General features: G+C 40.8%; 1 protein-coding gene and 1 non-coding gene across 4 annotated transcripts in view; one reads left to right on the top strand and one right to left on the bottom strand.

The window, feature by feature from the left end:
- The window catches only part of nckap5l (NCK-associated protein 5-like), a 542,250-nt gene that overhangs the window by 280,939 nt on the left and 237,213 nt on the right, over positions 1–24,098 (bottom strand). For all 3 annotated transcript variants that reach the window (XM_078403437.1, XM_078403436.1, XM_078403439.1), the window contains exon 3: positions 9,384–9,517. In XM_078403437.1, the coding sequence (XP_078259563.1) occupies positions 9,384–9,517 (134 nt within the window). The remainder of the gene's footprint in view (positions 1–9,383; positions 9,518–24,098) is intronic.
- Positions 12,687–12,757, top strand: trnag-gcc (transfer RNA glycine (anticodon GCC)). The gene has a single exon. It is a non-coding gene; the product is annotated as a tRNA-Gly (tRNA).

Below are 24,098 nucleotides of genomic sequence, written 5' to 3'. Positions count from 1 at the left end.
GTCCATGGTTATAATGTAAATGCCAATTAAGAAACAGAGAAGGCAGACCATTGACAACAAACAGTAATGTGTTCCACATGGTCAGTGCTGTGGATATAATAGAGCTGGCCTTGGGCAAACATTGCTTTTTTTCTCTACAAAAAAAATAAAGAGGTCAAGACTGCACTTGGGTACAGTAGTAAGGAAGTGAAGTAGAAGACTACTACACGCCAGCATGATTATGCAAACTGCAGTCCACTGCTTTCCTGCAGAGATAGAATTGTACATTGTGACATCATTTCTCAAGTCCTTTCTTCATGGTGTTTAACAAATCATATTTTAATCTCTGTCTGTTGTGTTCAGATGACAAGAATCTTCCAGAGCCTACCAATATGTCACTTTTTATTTTATAAAATGATTAATAACATTTAACATTAAGACCACTCAGAATTGTCAAAAACCTTGTTTTAAAGTATTTGCATTTTGTGAAAAAAAAAGCACAAAGATATTTGGTGATTGACAATCATAATTGGATAAATATTTCTGGATTATCAGGTTCTATAGTTCCTACAGTTACTTTTCAGATTAATTATTGAATTTGTTGAAAAAATATTTCAGATGTTTTAGAACAACTTAGAATCCTCTTAAAAATGTTTTGCAGAACAGTAATTATTTCTACAGTGCGGAAAAATTCTATGAATGCAAACAATTCTTGCTATTCGACTTGAGCGCTGATGTTAACTATAATGAATGTGACTATGATAGGAATTCCTGCAGCCCACATACCCAAGCTTGGGCAAAAAAATATTGTACAGGCATTTCTGTTCAGGATCAGCTAGGTACCCCTTCTTATGTGAAAGATGAATCCAGTCAAAATCCAACATCTTCCTCAGATATTTGACCAGAGTGTCAAAGAATCATGGCAGTGCATAAATGGGGAATTGTGACAATGCATGTCCATATTTCAATGTTGCTCTTTAATAAGGTTGTTTTTCATCAAGCAGAGACACGTTAGACACCAATAACTGAGCTGGAGTTGAGCGAGTTGTACAGACTATTCCTGGTAGTCCTGTAAAGAGCAAAGAATCTGCCAAATGAAATGGATTGGAGGCTAACTACATATGAAAACTGGATACTGATTATGTCTCTATGTCAATTTCTGGGTACAAATGAATGGCATGCACATAATAGACAATAGACAATAGACAATAGGTGCAGGAGTAGGCCATTCAGCCCTTCGAGCCAGCACCGCCATTCAATGCGATCATGGCTGATCACTCTCAATCAGTACCCTGTTCCTGCCTTCTCCCCATACCCCCTCACTCCGCTATCCTTAAGAGCTCTATCCAGCTCTCTCTTGAAAGCATCCAACGAACTGGCCTCCACTGCCTTCTGAGGCAGAGAATTCCACACCTTCACCACTCTCTGACTGAAAAAGTTCTTCATCATCTCCGTTCTAAATGGCCTACCCCTTATTCTTAAACTGTGGCCCCTTGTTCTGGACTCCCCCAACATTGGGAACATGTTTCCTGCCTCTAATGTGTCCAATCCCCTAATTATCTTATATGTTTCAATAAGATCCCCCCTCATCCTTCTAAATTCCAGTGTATACAAGCCCAATCGCTCCAGCCTTTCAACATACGACAGTCCCGCCATTCGGGAATTAACCTAGTGAACCTACGCTGCACGCCCTCCATAGCAAGAATATCCTTCCTCAAATTTGGAGACCAAAACTGCACACAGTACTCCAGGTGCGGTCTCACCAGGGCCCGGTACAACTGTAGAAGGACCTCTTTGCTCCTATACTCAACTCCTCTTGTTATGAAGGCCAACATTCCATTGGCTTTCTTCACTGCCTGCTGTACCTGCATGCTTCCTTTCATTGACTGATGCACTAGGACACCCAGATCTCGTTGAACTCCCCCTCCTCCTAACTTGATACCATTCAGATAATAATCTGCCTTTCTATTCTTACGTCCAAAGTGAATAACCTCACACTTATCTACATTAAACTGCATCTGCCATGTATCCGCCCACTCACACAACCTGTCCAAGTCACCCTGCAGCCTTATTGCATCTTCCTCACAATTCACACTACCCCCCAGTTTAGTATCATCTGCAAATTTGCTAATGGTACTTTTAATCCCTTCATCTAAGTCATTGCCCGTCTCCGTCCATGCCTCTCCTCCACAGCTGCAGAAACCCTCATCCACGCCTTCATCACCTCCCGTCTGGACTACTGCAACAGCCTCCTCTATGGCGCACCCTCAAAAATCATCAGTAAACTTCAATACATTCAAAACTCCGTTGCCCGTCTACTCACCCACACCCCGATCCGTGACCATATCACCCCCGTCCTTTACAAACTCCACTGGCTCCCCATCCCCCAGAGAATCCAGTACAAAATCCTCCTCATGACCTACAAAGCCCTCCATAACCTGGCCCCATCCTACCTGACCGACCTCCTCCACAGGCACACTCCCACCTGCACCCTCCACTCTGCTGCTGCCAATCTCCTATCCCCCCACATCCGGACCAAACTCAGATCCTGGGGGGACAGGGCTTTCTCCATCGCTGCTCCCACCCTATGGAACTCACTACCCCAAACCGTCAGAGACTCCTCCACACTCACCACATTCAAAACATCACTGAAGTCTCACCTGTTCAGTACTGCCTTCAACCACTGAAGGTCACCTCACCTTCTGTCTCCTTTCTCTGTTCGTTTACTTATTTATCTATTTATTCACTTCCCTATGTTCTCTAAATCCCTGTAAAGCGTCTTTGAGTATATGAAAAGCGCTATATAAATGTAATGCATTATTATTATTATTATTATTATTAATGTATATCGTAAATAGCTGGGGTCCCAGCACCGAACCTTGCGGTACCCCACTGGTCACTGCCTGCCATTCCGAAAGGGACCCATTTATCCCCACTCTTTGCTTTCTGTCTGTCAACCAATTTTCTATCCATGTCAGTACCCTACTCCCAATACCATGTGCCCTAATTTTGCCCACTAATCTCCTATGTGGGACCTTGTCGAAGGCTTTCTGAAAGTCGAGGTACACCACATCCACTGACTCTCCCCAGTCAATTTTCCTAGTTACATCCTCAAAAAATTCCAGTAGATTTGTCAAGCATGATTTCCCCTTCGTAAATCCATGTTAACTCAGAATGATCCTGTTACTGCTATCCAAATGCTCAGCAATTTCGTCTTTTATAATTGACTCCAGCATCTTCCCCACCACTGATGTCAGACTAACTGGTCTATAATTACCCGTTTTCTCTCTCCCTCCTTTCTTAAAAAGTGGGATAACATTTGCTATCCTCCAATCCACAGGAACTGATCCTGAATCTATAGAACATTGAAAAATGATCTCCAATGCTTCCACTATTTCTAGAGCCACCTCCTTAAGTACCCTGGGATGCAGACCATCAGGCCCTGGGGATTTATCAGCCTTCAGTCCCATCAGTCTACCCAAAACCATTTCCTGCCTAATGTGGATTTCCTTCAGTTCCTCCATCACCCTAGGTTCTCCGGCCCCTAGAACATTTGGGAGATTGTGTGTATCTTCCTCAGTGAAGACAGATCCAAAGTAACGGTTTAACTCGTCTGCCATTTCTTTGTTCCCCATAATAAATTCCCCTGCTTCTGTCTTCAAGGGACCCACATTTGCCTTGACTATTTTTTTCCTCTTCACGTACCTAAAAAAACTTCTGCTATCCTCCTTTATATTATTGGCTAGTTTACCCTCGTACCTCATCTTTTCTCCCCGTATTGCCTTTTAGTTAACTTTTATTGCTCTTTAAAAGAGTCCCAATCCTCTGTCTTCCCACTCTTCTTTGCTATGTTATACTTCCTCTCCTTAATTTTTATGCTGTCCCTGACTTCCCTTGTCAGCCACAGGTGTCTCTTACTCCCCTTTGAGTCTTTCCACCTCTTTGGAATAAATTGATCCTGCAACCTCTGCATTATTCCCAGGAATACCTGCCATTGCTGTTCTACCGTCTTCCCTGCTAGGGCCTCCTTCCAGTCAATTTTGGCCAGCTCCTGCCTCATGCCTCTGTAATCCCCTTTGCTATACTGTAATACTGACACTTCCAATTTTCCCTTTGCAGAGTAAAACTTATCATGTTGTGATCACTGCCTCCTAATGGCTCTTTTACCTCTAGTCCCCTTATCAGATCAGGATCATTACACAACACTAAATCCAGAATTGCCTTCTCCCTGGTAGGCTCCAGTACAAGCATAGTTCTGTCCAGTTGTACAAAGGATTGAATGGCCTAATCAGTTGGTCCTTACAAGAATCAACAGGAAGCAATCAGCATTTTTGAAGGGTGCACTGATGTATATTCAGTTTCCTTTGTTATATATTTACCATGAACAAATATTTAGCACGATATTTAAAATGCCAATTTCCCATGAGTAAGAAAAGTGAAAAAAAATTGATATTAAAATAACAATCTTTTGATGTAATACCATAGGAAAATAACTGCAGATGCTGGTACAAATCGAAGGTATCACAAAATGCTGGAGTAACTCAGCAGGTCAGGCAGCATCTTGGAGATGTGCCTGACCTGCTGAGTTACTCCAGCATTTTGTGATATCTTGCTGTAATACCTTGTTGATTAATAAGCCAAAAACATTTTTGTGCACTCTGAATGGAAATTTAAGAAATTGTGTTGGAGGACGGATCATATATATGTCTATTATATCTTTGAAATTCATTCAATAAATCAAATGAATCTATACTAATTTTAAATGCATAGTTCCTGAAATGTAAAGGTCATGTAATGGGAAAAAAGAAAGAGGCAGACTTTGAAGCATGGACCCAACAATATTCTATTCCTTTTGACTTCAAATAAAGGTAATAAATCAAACTTAAGTTCCACCCTGATCAATGTTAGACATCAAGGATGCCTGATATTAGCTGGTGTTGCTCCAAGTATTGAGTATAATAGCTGGGAGGTCATGTTGCAGTTGTATAAGATGTTGGTGAGGCCACAATTAGAGTATTGTGTTCAGTTCTGGACACCATGTTATAGGAAAGATGTTGTCAAGCTAGAAAGGCTACAAAGAAGGTTTACGAGGATGTTGCCAGGACTTGAGTATCTGAGCTATAGGGAGAGGTTGAGTACACTGGGACTCTATTCCTTGGAGTGCAGGAGGATGAGGGGTGATCTTATAGAGTTGTATAAAATCATGAGAGGAATAGATCGGATAGATGCACAGTCTCTTGCCCAGAGTAGGTGAATTGAGGACCAGAGGACAAAGGTTTAAGGTGAAGGGGAAAAGATTTAATAAGAATCTGAGGGGTAACTTAATCACACAGATTTAGATTTTAGATTTAGAGATACAGCGCAGAAACAGGCCCTTCGGCCTACCGGGTCCGCGCCGCCCAGTGATCCCCGCACATTGACACTATCCTACACCCACTAGGGACAATTTTTACATTTGCCCAGCCAACTAACCTACAAACCTGTATGTCTTTGGAGTGTGGGAGGAAACTGAAGATCTCGGAGAAAACCCACGCAGGTCACGGGGAGAATGTACAAACTCCGTACAGACGGCGCCCATAGTCAGGATTGAACCTGAGTCTCCGGCGTTGCATTCGCTGTAAGGCAGCAACTCTACCGTTGCGCCACCGTGCCGCCCATGGGGTGGTAGGTGTATGGAACAAGATGCCAGAAGACGTAGTTGAGGCTGGGACTATTCCAACATTTAAGAAACAGTTAGAGAAGTACATGGAGAGGACAGGTTGGAAGGCTGTGGACCAAATGCGGGCAGGTGGGACTGGTGTAGCTGGGACATGTTGGTTGGTGTGGGCAAGTTGAGCCGAAGGGCTTGTTTCCACGCTGTATCATTCTATGACTGTAACAGCAATTCTTAAAGATGTAGACTCTCAAGGGTGCTTGAGACACCATCAATCTTTAATTATGTACCTGCCTTTTATCAGACCTCCTAGGTACATCTCTCTCAGCCTTGTTCCTCATGCCCTTTTTCACTTAACATACAGAATGCCACCAAGCAAACTGCTGTTTAGAAAAGGCAATTAGAAAATGTTGGCATATCCTTTGTTAAGTAAGTATGACAATGTTGAGAATTGTAGACCTTTTTTGTTAAATGGGAAGTTAAAATAAGAAATGCTACGACTACATCAAATATTTTTATAGGGCCGAGCCCACAGATAAATAAGTGAAAACATGTTACCATTATATGAGTACCTGATGCATCCTGTTTTAGTTCAAAAGTGCATACAATTTTTAAAATTATCTTAATTATTTATAATGGATTTTGAAATAATTAATTAGGGGTACTGATGAAAATATTTCATATTTTTGTAAGCAATCAGTTAAAAGTCAGAAAAAAAGAATTTAGAAGTGTCAAAGAAAAACAAAAGTGCTGCCCTGACAATCCAAACCACAGTTGGGATCTATATATCCGAGTGCTGGGGTGTTAAATACACCAGCACAAACACTAGAGAGACCAATTTGATTATACTGCTAAATTCAATATATAGGTTGTAAACTTCAGCCATCAGAGGACAATTCTATTTTCCCTTTGGCAAATATTAATTCCTCATTTTTCCCTGCACCACATATGGAACTTCTCATTATCAGCAAGAAATGTGGGGAAAAAAGGCAGCACACATCACTCAGTGACTTGTCAACAAGCTAGAAGTCAACTGGAGCTGGTCGAAGCATAACCTTAACTCCCCACAGGTATGCACTAAATCTTGATACATTTCTGCTTGCTGCACACTGAATAATGCAATGAATGAAATCATGTAACCTCAAACAAAAGGAATGTACACTGAAAATTGACAGCATAATTCAATGAGGATCACATGCATCCCATCTGCCAGCCTCCTACAGTCTCATGGTGGATATGAATTCTAAAAAAGCCAAAGTCTGTTTTCCAGCAGTAGGCAGAACAGTTTCATGGAGTACAACCATTCGATTGGGATATGGTTGATTACATATAAACTGTGACCGGGATGGAGACTGTCCCTTCATTTTGCTGATCAGATTTACTGAAGTCCTGGGAGAGGTGAAGAATCATAAACTCAAGCCAACTTCCCAGTTTATCTGCCAAGTGTGACAAGACTCAAATTTCCCTCAAATTGAACACCAGACGCAAAGGCACCTTACATTCTAGTTATATTACCATGAATGAGAAATTCCACTTGTAAATAAATGAATCAAATATTACATTCAAACAAAATTCAGGTGCAAATATGAACCCAAAATTAATTAGTATCCAGATAGTGAATACAGAACAATACAGCACAAGAACAGGCCCTTCAGCCCACAATGTCTGTGCCAAACATGATGCCAAGACCAACTCTGAATGTCTGCACATAATTCATATACCTCGATTCCCTTTATTCCTTCCATTCCATGCCTACCCGAAAGTCTCCTAAATGCCACTATCATATTTGACTCAACTACCACCCTGGCAGTGCATTCCAGGAACTTACCATCCTCTGTGTAAAATAAATTGCTCCACACAACTCTTTTAAACTTGTTCCCTCTTATCTTAAAGCTATGCCCTTTAAGTATTTCATTTCTCCATCCAGGGGAAAAGGTTGTGACTGTCTACCCTATCTTTGCTCACTGAAATCCCTTAATAGAATCTAAACCAGGGAAAATCTTTATGAAAATGCAGAAACCAAGAATGCAAGTGAATCAAGTATTAAAAAAGGTAAATGGAATTGGAGAGGGGAAGGAGAGGATGGGAGAGGGAAGGAGTACAAAGTTGGTATCATTGTACAGGGAATTGGTGAGACTACGTCTGGTGAAATTTGTACAAATGTGGTCTTATTTAATTAAAAGTATATTCATGAAGCATTACCTTTGCTTCTCTCACCAGAGATGTTGGCTGGTCTGCTATTTTCACCATTTTGTTTTTATTTTAGATTTCTTGCATCTGCTAATTTTTGGTTTCTTTTGCTAAGTTGAAGGGGTTGCCTTATGTGGAAAGATTAAGTAGGTTGGTTCTTAACCCATTAAGAAAATGAGAGATGGAGTCACTGATATATAGATTCTGAGGGAATGTAACAGGATAGCAGCTCTCATGGGGGAACCTAAAAGTAGGAGGGAGACGATCTCAAGCTAATGAGTTACATACTTAAGACTGAAATGAGTAGAAATTTCTGAATATTGGGAATATTTGGAATTTTCCAGGTCAAAGATCAATAGCTGTTGAGTGCTTAAACACAATAACAGCTAAATCATCCTTGGCAGGGCAAGCAATACTGTGTCATCACGCCAAACGTTTTTTCAATCTATATTTACAGCTCACCTCCAACAAGCATCTTGGTGGACTGAAGCTACAAGATAAAATAGAACTCGGGAATTAAAGTTACCCCAGCTCAGCCATTAGACTGCAATCGACAGACTTTGCGCTCAGAGGTGCACGAAAGCCAAGCTCCAAGTTATCATCAACTTGCGTGCTCGACGTGCAAGAATGAATCTCACACTGAACATCCACAAACAAAATCGCTGACGACAAACCAAGCACAACAAACTAGAGACCTTTCAAAGCCTTTTTGAAAAATGTAACGTCCTCTCGGATTTGCGCTAATTCCAAGACTGTGACTAATCAAATTGCATATCGATATGACATTTGGAACCATGAGTGTCTTCATCAGAAGCATGACGAAGTCCAGTAAAAATTGCAAAAGGAATGCAGTTCCTCCCGCAGTGTTCATGTCCCTGCTACATCAAGCACTGCCAGCCCTATCTAAGCTGCATTCTGTGGGTTCTACATTGGTCTCATCAATCACTTTGGAAGCCATTACACTGAGGTGGAAGTGGATATTCAGATATTCAAGGCTTACATGCAAATTTTATTGGAGGTGAATGAATCAAAGGAGGAGGATGGGGATAAGGCCAACATTCCTATCAGCTATGATCTTATTAAATTGTGTTACAGATTTGAGGCTTGCTGCGGTCTACTCCAGCCCCCATTTCTTATGCAGGATCATTTCCTATTCAATGAGATGGATAAACAAGTCACGATTCATTGAGTCCTGATGCAGGATCTTGACCCACAATGTCAGCAACTCCTTTCCCCTCACAGATGTTGCTCAACCTGCTAAGTTCCTCCACCAGTTTGATTTTTTCTCCAGATCCCAGCATCTTGTGCCCACAAACAAGTCAATACCAGCAATAACTCTGCCCTTTAAGGAGACTGACAAATATCATCAAAAATAGAATGGCTTAATCAATATATTGTAGTGCGAGATGTTGGATTTTAAGGAGAATGAGTTCTGATTTCATCATTTCTTCACCGATGTTAAGTATTTCAACAAAACAAAAGAGAATTCAAAATGTATTTGATATCGTGCCCCACCACTTGTGATACTGACATATGTACCTATGTTTTTGATCATTCTTACCTGGCAAACTGCTTCTGCAGAGTCTGCATCTGAGATGTACTGATTTCAGATTCCAGTGTAACTTCACGAAGTCGCTTTTCAGTCTGAAGCCTTAAACATCTCTCTCCCTCCAATTCGTGCATCAGCTTCTCACACTGGAAAACGAAATGAGTTTTACATAAGAATGTGTCAAAAAATGTTTTGCGCATGAAAGATAAGACTTTAAAAAACAGAAGGATCATCATCTCTGAATATTACCATTATATTTTTGGTGATCCTGTGATTACAAATCATACAGTAGCTCTTATTAATAAATCATTCATTTAGTCATGTGTTAAGCAGACTCATAAAAGTTACCAACGGGAAAGTTACATAATAACAGAGGACACATGTTCTTCAGTGACTTTATAAATAGCAAACATTATATACGTGAAGAAGAAAGCAAGCTTTGCACAAGTAATAACATGCAACAAAAAGCTTTTCACTGTACCGAGGTACACGTGACAATAAACCAAACTAAACTAAACTAAACTAGAAAATATCCTGTATCACAGCTTGGATTGGTAACTGCTCCTCTCAGGACCACAATAAATTGCCAAAAGTTGTGGATGCAGCCCACACCATAACACAGACCAGCTTCTCCCCACCATCGATGCCACCTACACTTCACGCTGCCTTGGGAAAGCAGCCAACATCATCATGGACCATTTTCAGCCCCAGTCATTCACTCTTTTGCTCTCTCCAGGAGGGTAGAGGATACAAAAGTTTGAAAGCACATACCACCAGTTTCAGAAATATTTTCTTTCCTGCCATTATAAGACGACTAAACTGTCCTCCCATAATCTCGGGTGTGGGGTGGGAGCTGCTTTTTGTCCTCGTCGTCCAACCTGGGTAGTTCTACGGAACTGGTAAAATTTGCAGCAAAGCGTCAACTACGGTACTCTGAAGCACCAATTGCCACTTTTGATTGTTGCAGTTGATATACGAAAGAAGAAGATCTAGGGTGTCATGCTAATCTTCCATTCTAATCATTGCAGACATTGATCTTTTTCTCCATAACCAATGCTGTAATGGTGTAACACTATATTCTGCACTCTCGCATTTTCCTCTTTGCACTACCTGTATGACTTGACAGAGCTCATGCATAGTAGGAATTGACCTTATCACTGCATTTTGTTAAATGCTAACTAGAGAGATGAATCTCAGAGGTGAGATGAGCATGACTGCCCCTTAGGTCAAGGCAGCATTTGACTAAATATGGCATCAGGGGCTCTGTAAAACAGAAGTCATACCCCACATAAAGTGAAGTGATTGCATTTTGAAGGTGAATTATCTCAGGCCCACATCACTGAAGGATTTCCTCAAGGCAATAACGATAGTCAAATAATCTTCAGGTTCTTTACCAAAGACATTCCTTCCATTGTTCACTGGAGATTTTACAATGTTCAATTCCATTTGGATCTCTTCATCTCCATATCTCTACATCTGTTCCTGCTAAATCTTGGCAATATTCAGGCATGGACCTGATAAGTAGCAAATAACGTGCAAAAAACACAGGAGCTGGGCAACATCCATCTCTGAGAACAAAGGATCGTCAATTGCCTACTGGCATTCAAATGGTTTTATAACTAGCAAGAAAATGACAATCAACATTCTTGTGTTCACTGACAATCAGAAACTTAACTGTACTGACCACATACAATGCAGGTCAGAGGCTACACATGCTGCAGTAAGTAACTTGGGCACAGGGTGACTTTTAGCATCTCCACCATTACAAGACACAAGTCAGGAACACTATGGAACATTATTCACTTTTCTGAAAGTGTGCACCTCCAAGAAAGATCAAGGCATTCTACATCAACCAGGACAAAGCAGCCTGCTTGCTTGGTATCCTATCAAATAGCCCACCGTCAAACTTCACCACTGGCCCACACTGGCTGCAATGTGGAGAACACACAAAAAGCACCCACACACCTAATCTCCTCAGCATCTCTCAATCCTGCGACCTTTCCCCACCAAGAAGGACAAGGTCAACAGGCACATGGATACACAATCATCTGCCAGTTCCCCATGAAGTTGGGGAAAAGTGAGGCTTAACAACAGTTCCCCATCCTTGAGTTGTTGCAGCATCAAAATCCTGCAATCCCTCCTCATCAACACTCTGGAATCATGCGTAGGAAGGAACTGCAGATGCTGGTTTAAACCAAAGACTGGAGTAAGTCAGCGGGACAGGCAGTATCTTGGGCAGAGAAGAAATGGGTGACATTTCGGGTCGAGATTACGAAATTATTCAGACTGAAAGTCACGGGAAAGGGACTTGAGAGATATAGACGATGATATAGAGAGATAGCAACAATGAATGAAAAATGTGCAAAGAAGTAACGATGATAAAGGAAACAGGTCATTGTTAGCTGTTTGTTGGGTGAAGACGAGAAGCTGGTGTGACTTAGGTGGGGGAGGGATGGGGAGAGAGGTGATGGCGGGATTACTTGAAGTTAAAGAAATCAATATTCATACCACTGGACTGAAGCCTGCCCAAGAAAAATATGAGATGCTATTCCTCCAATTTACGTTTAGCCTCACTCTGATAATGGAGGAGCCCTAGGACCGAAAGGTCAGTTTGAGAATGGGAAGGAGAATTAAAGTGTTTAGCAATCGGAAGATCAGGTAGGTTTAGATGGACTGAGCGATGGTGTTCAATGAAACGATGGCCCAGTCTAAGTTTGGTCTCACCAGTGTATGAGTCTGCATCTTGAACAAAGTATACAATAGATGAGGTAGGAGGAGGTGCAAGTGAACCTCTGCCTAACCTGAAAGGACTGTCGGAGTCCCTGGACGGAGTTGAGGGAGGAGGTATAGCGACAGGTGTGGCATCTCTTGTGTTTGTAGGAGAAGAAACCTGGGGAGGGGATGGTTTTGAGTGGGAAGGGATGTTAACCAGGGAGATGCAGAGGGATCTGTCTTCGCAGATGGTGGAAAGGGATGGAGATGGGAAACTGTGTCCATGCCGAAAAAAATGCCTCATCTACACTAATCCCACCTCCTCTTGTTGGGCCCATATACCTTTAAACCTTTCCGATCCAGGTACCTGTCCAAATGTCTTTTAAATGTAGTTACAGTGCCCGCCTCATCTACCTCTACACGCAGCTCGTTCCACATACTCATGCCCCTCTGTTTAAAAGTCACCTGTCAGTTTCTTATTAAATCTTCCCCTCTCACCTTAAACATATTCTCTGATTCTTGATTCTGCTTCTCTAGGTAAAAAGCTGTGGATTTACCCTATCTATTCCCCTCATGATTTTATACCCCTCTATAAGATCTGTTGCATTGGTGGTTCAGTGGTAGAATTCTCGCCTGCCACGCGGGACGCCCGGGTTCGATTCCCGGCCAATGCAAAACATTATTGTAAATTTCCCCGGTGTGGGACGAATAAAGGAATATATTATTATTATTATTATTATCATCTCTAAGCCCCCTATGCTCCAAGGAACAAAGTCCTAGTCCTACCTTCTCCCTATAGCTCATGCCTTCAAGTCCTGGCAACATTCTTATAAATCTTCTCTGTACTCTTTCCAGCTTAACAACATCTTTCCTATAGTACAATGACCAAGACCAAACACGATACTCCAAATTGCAGCCTCACCAATGTCTTGTATAATTCTAATGTAACTGTTCTCCTCACTTTTCAACCTCTGGTGAAGGATCTTGAACTTAAAATGTTGACTCCCCCCAAGTTTGCTGCTTGGTTAGCTAACCAGCATTCTTACTATTTTGTTTATATATTTCATACGTTTAATTATCCATCCAGGCATTTTATTTCCTTTCTTTTCTCATTCTGTCTACTCTTTCTAACTCTTTATTCTTTTTTGATCCTGAGTGCTACCAAAGTGATCCCTCTCACCAGAGATCTTCCTTGCCAATTTATTTCCCATATATTAAGGGCAGAAGGGTACTTCAAACTGGAGAACCAAACTGTCACATAAACAATAGCCATAGAAATATCTGCAGCTTAGATGGCTTAGACACCTATGATGTTGGATGTTTTCTGGAATAGAGAGACCGCAGAATGGAAAGAAGCTAGGAAAAGAGCAATATTATGGAAATACGCACTGTAAAGATAACATAGAGTCATAGATTCATACAGCACAGAAACAGGCCCTTTTGCTCAACTTATCTATGTCAACCAAGATGCCCCATCTAAGCTTATACCATTTGCACACATTTGGCCCATATTCCTCTAAACCTTTCCGATCCAAGCACCTGTCCGAGTTTATTTTAAATGTTGCTATTGTATCTGCCTCAACTACCTCCTATGGAAGCTCATTCCATATATCGACCACCTTCTGAATGAAAAGGTTACCCTTCAGGTTCCTATAAAATCCTTCCCCTCTCAGCTTAGGCCATTCAGGACATTTTCTACCGCCGGTGCCTGCGGAAGGCACGAAGCATCATCAAGAACCACAGCCACCCAGCACGCAGGCTGTTCTCCTTGTTACCGTCAGGCAGACGATACAGGAGTATGGCTGTGCGTACCACCAGACTTAAGAACAGTTTCTACCATCAGGCCATCAGGCTTCTGAACTCATAAACACATTTCAAATCATATATGTTGATTATTTTTTATATTGTCTATTTTACCTATTTTTAATATTGTCTTTTTACCTTACTAATGTCATTTTTTAATCTTATTTATCCTTGGAATATTACTGCTGAGGTGACCCGTTGTCTTGTCAAATACATTTCATTGTACTGTTGTCCCTGTGCCAACCTACATATGACAAATATTTTTTTTAATTATTATTATTAAACCTATGTCCCCTGATTCTTGATTTCCCTATGCTGGACAGCAGCAGCAGCAATCAGCAGCAGCAGCAATCAGCAGTAGCAGCAGCAGCAAGCAGCAAGCAGCAGTAGCAGCAGCAAGCAGCAGCAAGCTGTGTTGCTTGGGAAGTAGTGTGTGGGGATTGTGTGGGGATAGTAAGGAGTAAGACCTGTGTGATCTCCCGGACTAGTTTCGATCGCCTAGCTTGGGGTCGGAGAGGAATTTCCCGGATTTTTTCCCAAATTGGCCTGGGTTTTTTATCCGGTTTTTCGCCTCTCCCAGGAGATCACTCAGTTCTTTTGGGTGGGCGGTTGGAGCGGTTGGAGTAGCGGCCGGGCGGTAGGTTTAGTAACCGAGCGCGGGGCTTTGTTTGGAGAGTATGACTGCCAGGGCAGTTTTTTGTTCTGGGTGTCAGATGTGGGGAATCTGGGAGTCTGATAGTCTTCCAGACATCCACATCTGCGCCAGGTGTGATGAGATGGGGCTCCTAAGGGACCGTATTAGGAACCTGGAGCGGCAGATTGATGACCTCCGTCTGATCAGGGAGAGTGAGGAGGTTATAGATAGGAGTTACAGGGAGGTGGTCACTCCTAGACCACGGGAGGTAGACAAGTGGGTCACTGTTAGGGGGGGCAAGGAACAGAGGCAGGGACTAGGGAGTACCCCGGTGGCTGTACCCCTTGGAAATAAGTACTCCTGTTTAAGTACTGTTAGGGGGGACAGCCTACCTGGGGGCAACGACGGTGCCCGGGCCTCTGGCAAGGAGTCCGGCCCTGTTGCTCAGAAGGGTAGGGAAAGGAAGAGGAGAGCAGTAGTAATAGGGGACTCTATAGTGAGGGGGTCAGATAGGCGTTTCTGTGGACGCAGTCGGGAGACCCGGATGGTGGTTTGCCTCCCTGGTGCCGGTGTCCGGGATGTGTCTGAGCGTGTCCAGGATATCCTGAAAGGGGAGGGAGAGGAGCCAGAGGTCGTGGTACATATAGGTACCAACAATATAGGTAGGATAAGGGAAGAGGTCCTGAAAGGAGAATTCAGGGGGCTAGGAAGAGAGTTAAAAAAAAGGACTTCCAAAGTAATAATCTCAGGCTTACTGCCTGTGCCACGCGATAGTGAGAATAGGAATGGAGTGAGGTGGAGGATAAATACGTGGCTGAGGAACTGGTGCAGGGAGCAGGGTTTCAAGTTTCTGGATCATTGGGACCTCTTCTGGGGGAAGTATGACCTGTACAAAAAGGACGGGTTGCATCTGAACCCGAGGGGAACCAATATCCTGGCGGGGAGATTTGCTAAAATAACTGCGGAGACTTTAAACTAGTACGGTTGGGGGGAGGGACTCAAACACAGATAGCTAATAGGCAGTGTGTGAGGCAGGAGGCAGAAAAGGGAAACACTCAGACCCAATATGTAGGAGAGAAAGAAGGGAAAAGAAATAAACTGAGAATAAGAAATGATGGGTCCCTTAAATGTGTATATTTTAATGCTAGGAGCATTGTAAGAAAGGTGGATGAGCTTAGAGCCTGGATTGACATCTGGAAGTATGATGTTGTGGCGATCAGTGAAACATGGTTGCAGGAGGGTTGCGATTGGCAATTAAATATTCCAGGATTTCATTGTTTCAGATGTGATAGAATCGGAGGGGCAAGAGGTGGGGGTGTTGCATTGCTTGTCAGGGAGGATATCACAGCAGTGCTTTGGCAGGACAGACTAGAAGGCTCGATTAAGGAGGCTGTTTGGGTGGAACTCAGAAATGAGAAAGGTTTAGCAACACTTATAGGGGTGTATTATAGACCGCCAAATAGGGAACGAGAATTGGAAGAGCAAATATGTAAGGAGATAGCAGATATTAGTAGTAAGCACAGAGTGGTGATTGTGGGTGATTTCAATTTTCCGTATATAGACTGGGAATCACATTCTGTTAAAGGGCTGGATGGTTTGGAGTTTGTAAAATGTGTGCAGGATAGTTTTTTGCAGCAATACGTAGAGGTGCCTACCAGAGAAGGGGCAGTGTTGGACCCCCTGTTAGGAAATGAGATGGGTCAGGTGACGGAGGTATGTGTTGAGGAGCACTTTGGGTCTAGTGATCATAATGCCATTAGTTTCAATATCATTATGGAGAAGGTCAAATCTGGACCAAGGGTTGAGATTTTGGATTGGAGAAAGGCTAATTTTGAGGAGATGAGAAAGGATTTAAAAGGAGTGAAATGGAAATTGTTGTTTTATGAAAAGGATATAATAGAGAAATGGAGGATATTTAAAGGTGAAATTTTGAGAGTACAGAGTCTTTATGTCCCTGTTCGGTGCAAAGGAAAGAATAATAATTTGAAAGAGCCGTGGTTTTCCAGGGAAATTGGACACTTGGTTCGGAAAAAGAGGGAGATATACAATAAATATAAGCGGCAGGGAGTAAATGAGGTTCTTGAGGAATATAAAGAATGTAAAAGGAATCTTAAAAAGGAAATTAGAAAAGCGAAAAAAAGATATGAGGCTGCTTTGGCAAGTAATGTAAAAGTAAACCCCAAGGGGTTCTACAGATATGTCAATAGCAAAAGGATAGTGAGGGATAAAATTGGTCCATTAGAGAGTCAGAGTGGACAGCTATGTGCTGAGCAGGAAGAAATGGGGGAGATATTAAACAATTTCTTTTCTTCGGTATTTACCGAGGAGAAAGATATTGAATTATGTGAGGTAAGCGAAACAAGTAGAGTAGTGATGGAAATTAGGAGGATTAAAGAAGAGGAGGTACGGACACTTTTGAAGAATATAAAAGTGGATAAGTCTCCAGGTCCTGATAGGATATTCCCTAGGACATTGAGGGAAGTTAGTGCAGAAATAGCAGGGGCTATGACGGAAATATTTCAAACGTCATTAGAAACAGGGATGGTGCCGGAAGATTGGCGCATTGCGCATGTTGTGCCTTTGTTTAAAAAAGGTTCTAAAAGTAAACCTAGCAATTATAGACCTATTAGTTTGACATCTGTGGTGGGAAAATTAATGGAAAAGATACTTAGGGACAATATATATAATTATTTGGACAAACAAGGCCTGATTAGAAACAGTCAACATGGATTTGTGCCTGGAAGGTCATGTTTGACTAATCTTCTTGAATTTTTTGAAGAGGTTACCAGGGAAATTGATAAGGGCAAGGCTGTGGATGTTGTCTATATGGACTTCAGTAAGGCATTTGACAAGGTTCCACATGGAAGGTTGATTAAGAAGGTTAAATCGTTGGGTATTAATAGTGAGGTTGCAAGATGGATTCAACAATGGCTGAATGGGAGATACCAGAGGGTAACGGTTGACAATTGTATGTCAGGTTGGAGGCCAGTGTCTAGTGGAGTGCCCCAAGGATCTGTGTTGGGTCCACTGTTGTTTGTCATTTACATTAATGATCTGGATGATGGTGTGGCAAATTGGATTAGTAAATATGCAGATGATACTAAGATAGGTGGAGTAGTTGATAGTGATGTAGATTTTCAAAGCCTACAGAGAGACTTGGGCCTTTTGGAAGGGTGGGCTGAAAGATGGCAGATGGAGTTTAATGCTGATAAGTGTGAGGTGCTGCATTTTGGTAGGACAAATCAAAATAGGACGTACAGGGTAAATGGTAGGGAATTGAGGAATGCAGTGGAACAGAGGGATCTGGGAATAACTGTGCATTGTTCCCTGAAGGTGGAATCTCATGTGGATAGGGTGGTGAAGAACGCGTTTGGTATGCTTGCCTTTATAAATCAGAGCATCGAGTATAGAAGTTGGGATGTAATGTTGAAATTGTACAGGGCATTGGTGAGGCCGAATCTGGAGTATGGTGTGCAGTTCTGGTCGCCAAATTATAGGAAGGATGTCGACAAAATGGAGAGGGTACAGAGGAGATTTACTAGAATGTTGCCTGGGTTTCAGCACTTAGGCTACAGAGAGAGGTTGAACAGGTTGGGTCTTTATTCTTTGGAGCGTAGAAGGTTGAGGGGGGACTTGATAGAGGTTTTTAAAATGTTGAGAGGGACGGACAGAGTTGACGTGGGTAGGCTTTTCCCTTTGAGAGTGGGGAAGATTCCAACAAGGGGACATAGCTTCAGAATTGAGGGACAAAGGTTTAGGGGTAACATGAGGGGGAACTTCTTTACTCAGAGGGTTGTGGCTGTATGGAATGGGCTTCCGGTGGAAGTGGTGGAGGCTGGCTCGATTTTATTATTTAAGAGTAAATTGGATAGGTATATGGATAGGAGGGGATTGGAGGGTTATGGTCTGAGTGCAGGTAGATGAGACTAGGTCAGGGAGAATGGTCGGCGTGGACTGGTAGGGCCGGACAGGCCTGTTTCCATGCTGTAGTTGTTATATGTTATATGTTATATATGGACAAAAGATTGTGCATTCACCCTAAAAACCTTCCCCGTGATTTTGTACACTTCTATAAGATCACCACTCAGCCTCTTTATTCCTTTATTCCAACGAATAAAGTCCTATAATGATAAACTAGTACAGAGCTCCGAGTTTGATATAATTGTAAATTTTTGCATGTAATAAATATGGATAAAGTAAGGATTTGCAAAAGAACAGTACATAATTTTATCTTAAAATACATTTTCCTCTCAGTTCCTTAGATCATCTTCCCATGCTAACCAGCAAAGCCATTTGGGAAATTGCTACAGGGATCTTGCCAGTTTTCCAAGATTATTATTAGGTAATGCCTCGTGATTTTCTTGCCTTCCTGGAGAATGTACCCGAGTATTTCCAACATCTGAAATGCAACTGTTTCAAGTTAATCCCCTCCAAAAATAATAAATTCTCCAACATCTACTCAAACAATGAATAAAGTCCTTCTTTTTAATAGAATAGAGAATTTGGCCACTCTGATTCTTGCCTTCCAAAGAATAAAGAATTCAGAATCAGTTTATCAATAAAGCAAATGTAATACAACAACTACTGATAACCATCTTTCAACGTTAGTTATTGATGATCACCTTAACTAATCTGTAAAAGCATCAACTATAACACAAGAACAAGCTTTATTGCAACCATAGTCATACCAACATTTATATCATATAGTTGGCTGGTGGCATGGTACTGGCAAATTTCCTCAGAGATAGAATTCAGGCCATCAACCAACATCTCACCAATTTTCCAAGTAAGCTAAGACAGGATTTTGAACCACTGGCTGTCATTTACTTTTTTAAAAGAAATCATTGTTAGGAATAGGAAAAAAAAGGATGAACAGTTTAAAAATTGATGCCAAAGAGTACCAAAATTCAATTTACAAGTCATTTCAATGGACCCCCAACAATCTAGGGTGAAGAGGTTTACAAATGCAAATTCTTTTTCAGCACTGGATAATGAATTCCTCCTGCTACTTTTAGATACCAATGGATGAATCATGCATCATATACAATGTACAGCCCTGTAGGTGATGTTACATTCTGGCACATCTCCATGAGTAACAACCCATCTGCCCTCACCTTGCCCCTACCTGTGCTTACTAGTTGCACGAACCCAATCATGTGTTATATGTCACAGGCTTAGGAGGGGGAATTCCTTTTATATATCAAGTGGGGTTTTTTTTAATGAGACTCTACATCTGTGACCCTGAGTGATTCTGAAATGCTATAGCAGTGGGTAACAATGAAAAGTGAGAAGAAGTCTTAATGCTAGAGGGCTCACACACCCAAAGAAGGATAATGTTTCACCTAACGAAAGAATAAATATTACCAGACAACCCAGTTTACATTTGATTCCTTGATAAATACGAAGAAGTTTATTTTTAAATCAAGCTTTTTGTATTGTATAAATATAATCTAAATGGCAGCCCTGGCCCCAGACTTACCAGCTGTCAAAACCTCCAAAGGACTTTGAATGTTTGTGAATGCCTGACATTCGTATATCAAAACAAATCAAATATTAAAATAACTGTATTCTTAATGTCTTAAATAAAGATTTTACTTTTAAAGGCAAAAGTGCAAAACATTAGAACACTGCAAAACAATACATGTAACACTTAAGTATGTTTAATTTAGCTCAATTGATACAATCAGAGCTAAATTATCTGAAAAGTTTCCATCTCTCTTGGAGCAGGTTGTTCACCACCTTTGAAATAAATGGAAATGCTCCAGGTCTAACTTAGAAATACATTTAATCCAATATTGGAGTATTGTAACAGCTTTTAACACTGTCTCTTATGCCTTAAACTTTAAAATCTGCCGATACGTAAAGCCTGGATCTGTTGGACCTAAAGCCATGACACAGGACATAACTTCTTTTTTTGATCCTCGTCGCGGAATTTTGAATTCTTGACACTTTCCTTTGTGCTACTCTTGAACATTTAGATTTTTACAATAAAATTTCCTAAATGTTAGTTTTCAAATAAAATCTCAAATAAAAAAATATACAAACCAGTGCCTAATAATTGGGAGCTATGCTATCACATGGCCATACTGTATATACTGGCTTAAATACATGGAAATTGGGACAATAATATATTTTTTTTCTTTAAAAATATCCTTTGCAGTCAAAGAAAGCCATTATATTATATGGGAATCAATATATTGCCAAACTATAATCCTTAATAATTCATTTTGTTCCTTAATATTTTTTAGTTCAAGTTCATGGATTTTCTTTTCAAACTTCATAAGGAATCGATTATTATAAGTGTGTCAACTCTGGGTGAATCATATCATTGACACAAAGAAAATGGCACTGCACAGCATGAAATTAATAGAAATTAAAGTAATAGGAATTGAAAATATATTTGTATTGCAATAACATTCTGATTAAAAGTTGGAATAATTCAATAATAGTTTAAAAGCCTGATTCAATGGTCACATTATCAAATATTTCCCCAGTTCATTTATCTTCTATTATTTTCCCTGGAGATAAATATGCTGCTGTAATTTGCTTTAATATTATTGCAATATTGTTTAATATGAGGAGACTGTTATCACTACAGCAAGACAGAATATTAGTGTGGAGAGAGAAAGGTTCTCAACAGAGAAAAATAATATTTGATGAAATATTTAAATGGCCCTGCAGAGCTTTTTCTTGTGTCCATAATACTCCGATCTGCCTCCCTCCTTTCTGTTCAACTCTCCCATCACATTTCCAATATAATCTTTCTAGTCATCTGATTGCCTGTGATACTGGGATAATCCTGGAAATATTTTTGACACCTCTGTAGTTCTATGCACTAGATGTTGGTGACACTGTGGAGCAGCACAAGTCCCATAACTATTCTGCCAATCAATAGCTTTTGACCCTTTAAGGCAAATAATCAGGTGAGAACATTGGTTAAAAATTAACTTTTTACTCACTTCCAACTTCATAAGCACTCACCTGCCTGTTTACAAACGTAATACTTTTAAATGTGTTCTTTACCCTTCTCTTTATAGTTTTAAATCGGTATTTTTCCTCTCCAGTTCCAGTGATAATTTGCAACATTTAATTCTGCACCATGAATATACCTCTCACGAATCTCAATGGTTTTGATTGTATTTAGATTCTGAACCTGTTTTGGCCCTTTTTCACTGCACCTACAAACGCTGCAGCAAAGAAACTTTGTTCCTCCATTATAGCTCCAGAGAAGATGTTGCATTTCAAGGTCAATCTGATCACAACTTTGCAGAACTCTGAGGCTCGCTGTATTTAGCACCCTTCCCATGCACAAATCCTATTTATAACAGGTCATTCCCCTTCCGGCTAGATTGAAACTCAAACCTGCTTTTTACTGGTCCTGTTCGCCTGCATACCTTATTCAGAGCATTTGTTGACCTTCCAAGCCAAAGCTTTGCATTAGCATACCTCCTGATCTTTATTTAGGAAGGAACTGCAGATGTTGGTTTAAACTGAAGATAGACACAAAAAGCTGGAGTAACTCAGTGGGACAGGCAGCATCTCTGGAGACGAATGTTCTATATCTCTCTGCATCATTGTCTATATCTCCTGTTTCCCTTTCCTGTGACTTTGACTGAAGAAGGGTCTCGACCCGAAACGCCACCCATTCCTTCGCTCCAGAGATGCCTCCTGACCTTACTTCATTTTTTCTTCCTCTTCTTTCCCTTTCTAACCTATTCTTCACATATTGGAAGTTCTCGTCACCTCAAGTTCTAATCCTTTCTTTGCTCCTCCTTTGCGATTATACATTTCCTTCCATCGTTCACTCCCTTCCTCATTAATTGCAAGCTTTTGTTTTCCTTCTTTCTTCATATCCGCAACACTCCCCTTGCTCTGTACCACAAATATTACATTGAACTTTGAAATTAAAGCAATGAATATCTCTTTAAATTCTAGTTACTGGCCTCAATTTGATATGACTTAATTTCTGTTTGATACCTTCACCTGTAACATCAACAATATTGGGACTGTGGTATATGTACAATATGTGAATAAGTCATGTCAATATGGAATATAAGAGCATTGTCACCTAAGGATATATCTTGATGGCAGATCAGAATAAAGTACATACCCATTTCTAGCTCCAAAAGTCAAAGATATTATTATGATTACAACATCACCATCACCAATATTGTCCAAAACTCTACCTGACAATATGTTGCAATTGGTGACAAGATTATTACGTTTTAACACAAATTAGCAACAATAGGAAAAGCTTATCCCATTGTTGCCCATGATGCATCCAAAAGGATTGCTCCTACATTACACTTGTCACGGGACTCCAGGAAAAGTTCCAAGGTCACCAGTTAAAAGCAGAAAATTTCACAAAGAAAGATACCCTGACAAGCATCTGTCACATATTATGTCAAAGCCCTTGAGTACCAGCTCAACCAATACATTTGTGCTCTTCGGACAGAATTTTATGGTCACGGTCCAGATTGATGATGCCATTAGTGATATAGATTGATACAACTGTAGATGGGTCCATTTTGGGGAAGGTATCCAGCCCTGCAGTTCAATCACCTATTCTTATCAGGTAGTGTGGTTGATCTCAAGTCATATTCAAGATTAACCTTAAGCATTTTAGGACAGATCTCAACACACAGATAAACATTTAAAAATCAATAGTATAATAGATTAATAACTGTAATACTAGGTAACCACAATAATGCAAAAAACAAGTGTTGCAACTAAAGACTTACTTGCTGCAACTTAGCAGACCTATAAACGCAATAACATACAGATAAACAGATAATAATCAATAATACAGTAAATTATTAACTGTAATACTAGGTAATCGCCACAGTGCAAAAACTGAAGTCCGTAGTGTATAGTTCATAGAGGTTAGTGTTGTATAGTGTTCAAGAGTCTGATAGTTCCTGGGAAGAAGCTTTTCTTGAACTTGGTGGTAACTGTTTTCAGCCACCTGCACATTCTTCCCAATGTTAGCAGTGAAATGAAAGCATTGACAGGATGGTGTGAGTTTCCGATGGGGCTCTACTATTTACTGTAAATCCTACCCCTGGTTTGATATACCCAAGTGCACATGTCAAAATCCATTTGCCATTCCATGGCCCACCGTCCCAACTGATTGAGATCTGTTGTAAACTTAGATATGTTTCCCCACTGCCTACTTTGCCACCAATTTTGGTGTTATCTGAAAACTTACTAACAATGCTAACTACATTCACATTCAAATCATTAAGGTGGATGTAGGATCCCTGTGCTCCATAACATTAATCCAGTATGCTGACTGGCCAGCCTCAACACAGTCTTTTTTGTGGCTGAGAGGTCCTAATTTTAGGGTAAATAATTGTAAATGCAGTCTTTGTTTCAAGTAGCACTAAGTCTTGCTCCTTTTGGGCTTGACCAAACAGGATTCAGCACTCTCCTCTTCTTCTGACTTATACCTCTGGCAGCTGTGTGGTGCAATATTTAATATGTTCCTGAATTATATTCCAGATAATCAAATGTAAATTCCATAATTCCAATTGGATTGCTTTGCCTCAAGTGGGAAAACTGTTTAACAGAATTGTCCA

The sequence above is a fragment of the Rhinoraja longicauda genome, chromosome 8, assembly GCF_053455715.1.
Source record: "Rhinoraja longicauda isolate Sanriku21f chromosome 8, sRhiLon1.1, whole genome shotgun sequence".
Lineage (NCBI taxonomy): Eukaryota > Metazoa > Chordata > Chondrichthyes > Rajiformes > Arhynchobatidae > Rhinoraja > Rhinoraja longicauda.
The sequence above is the reverse complement of the archived record's forward strand: the minus strand, read 5'-3'. Positions and strand labels throughout refer to the sequence as shown.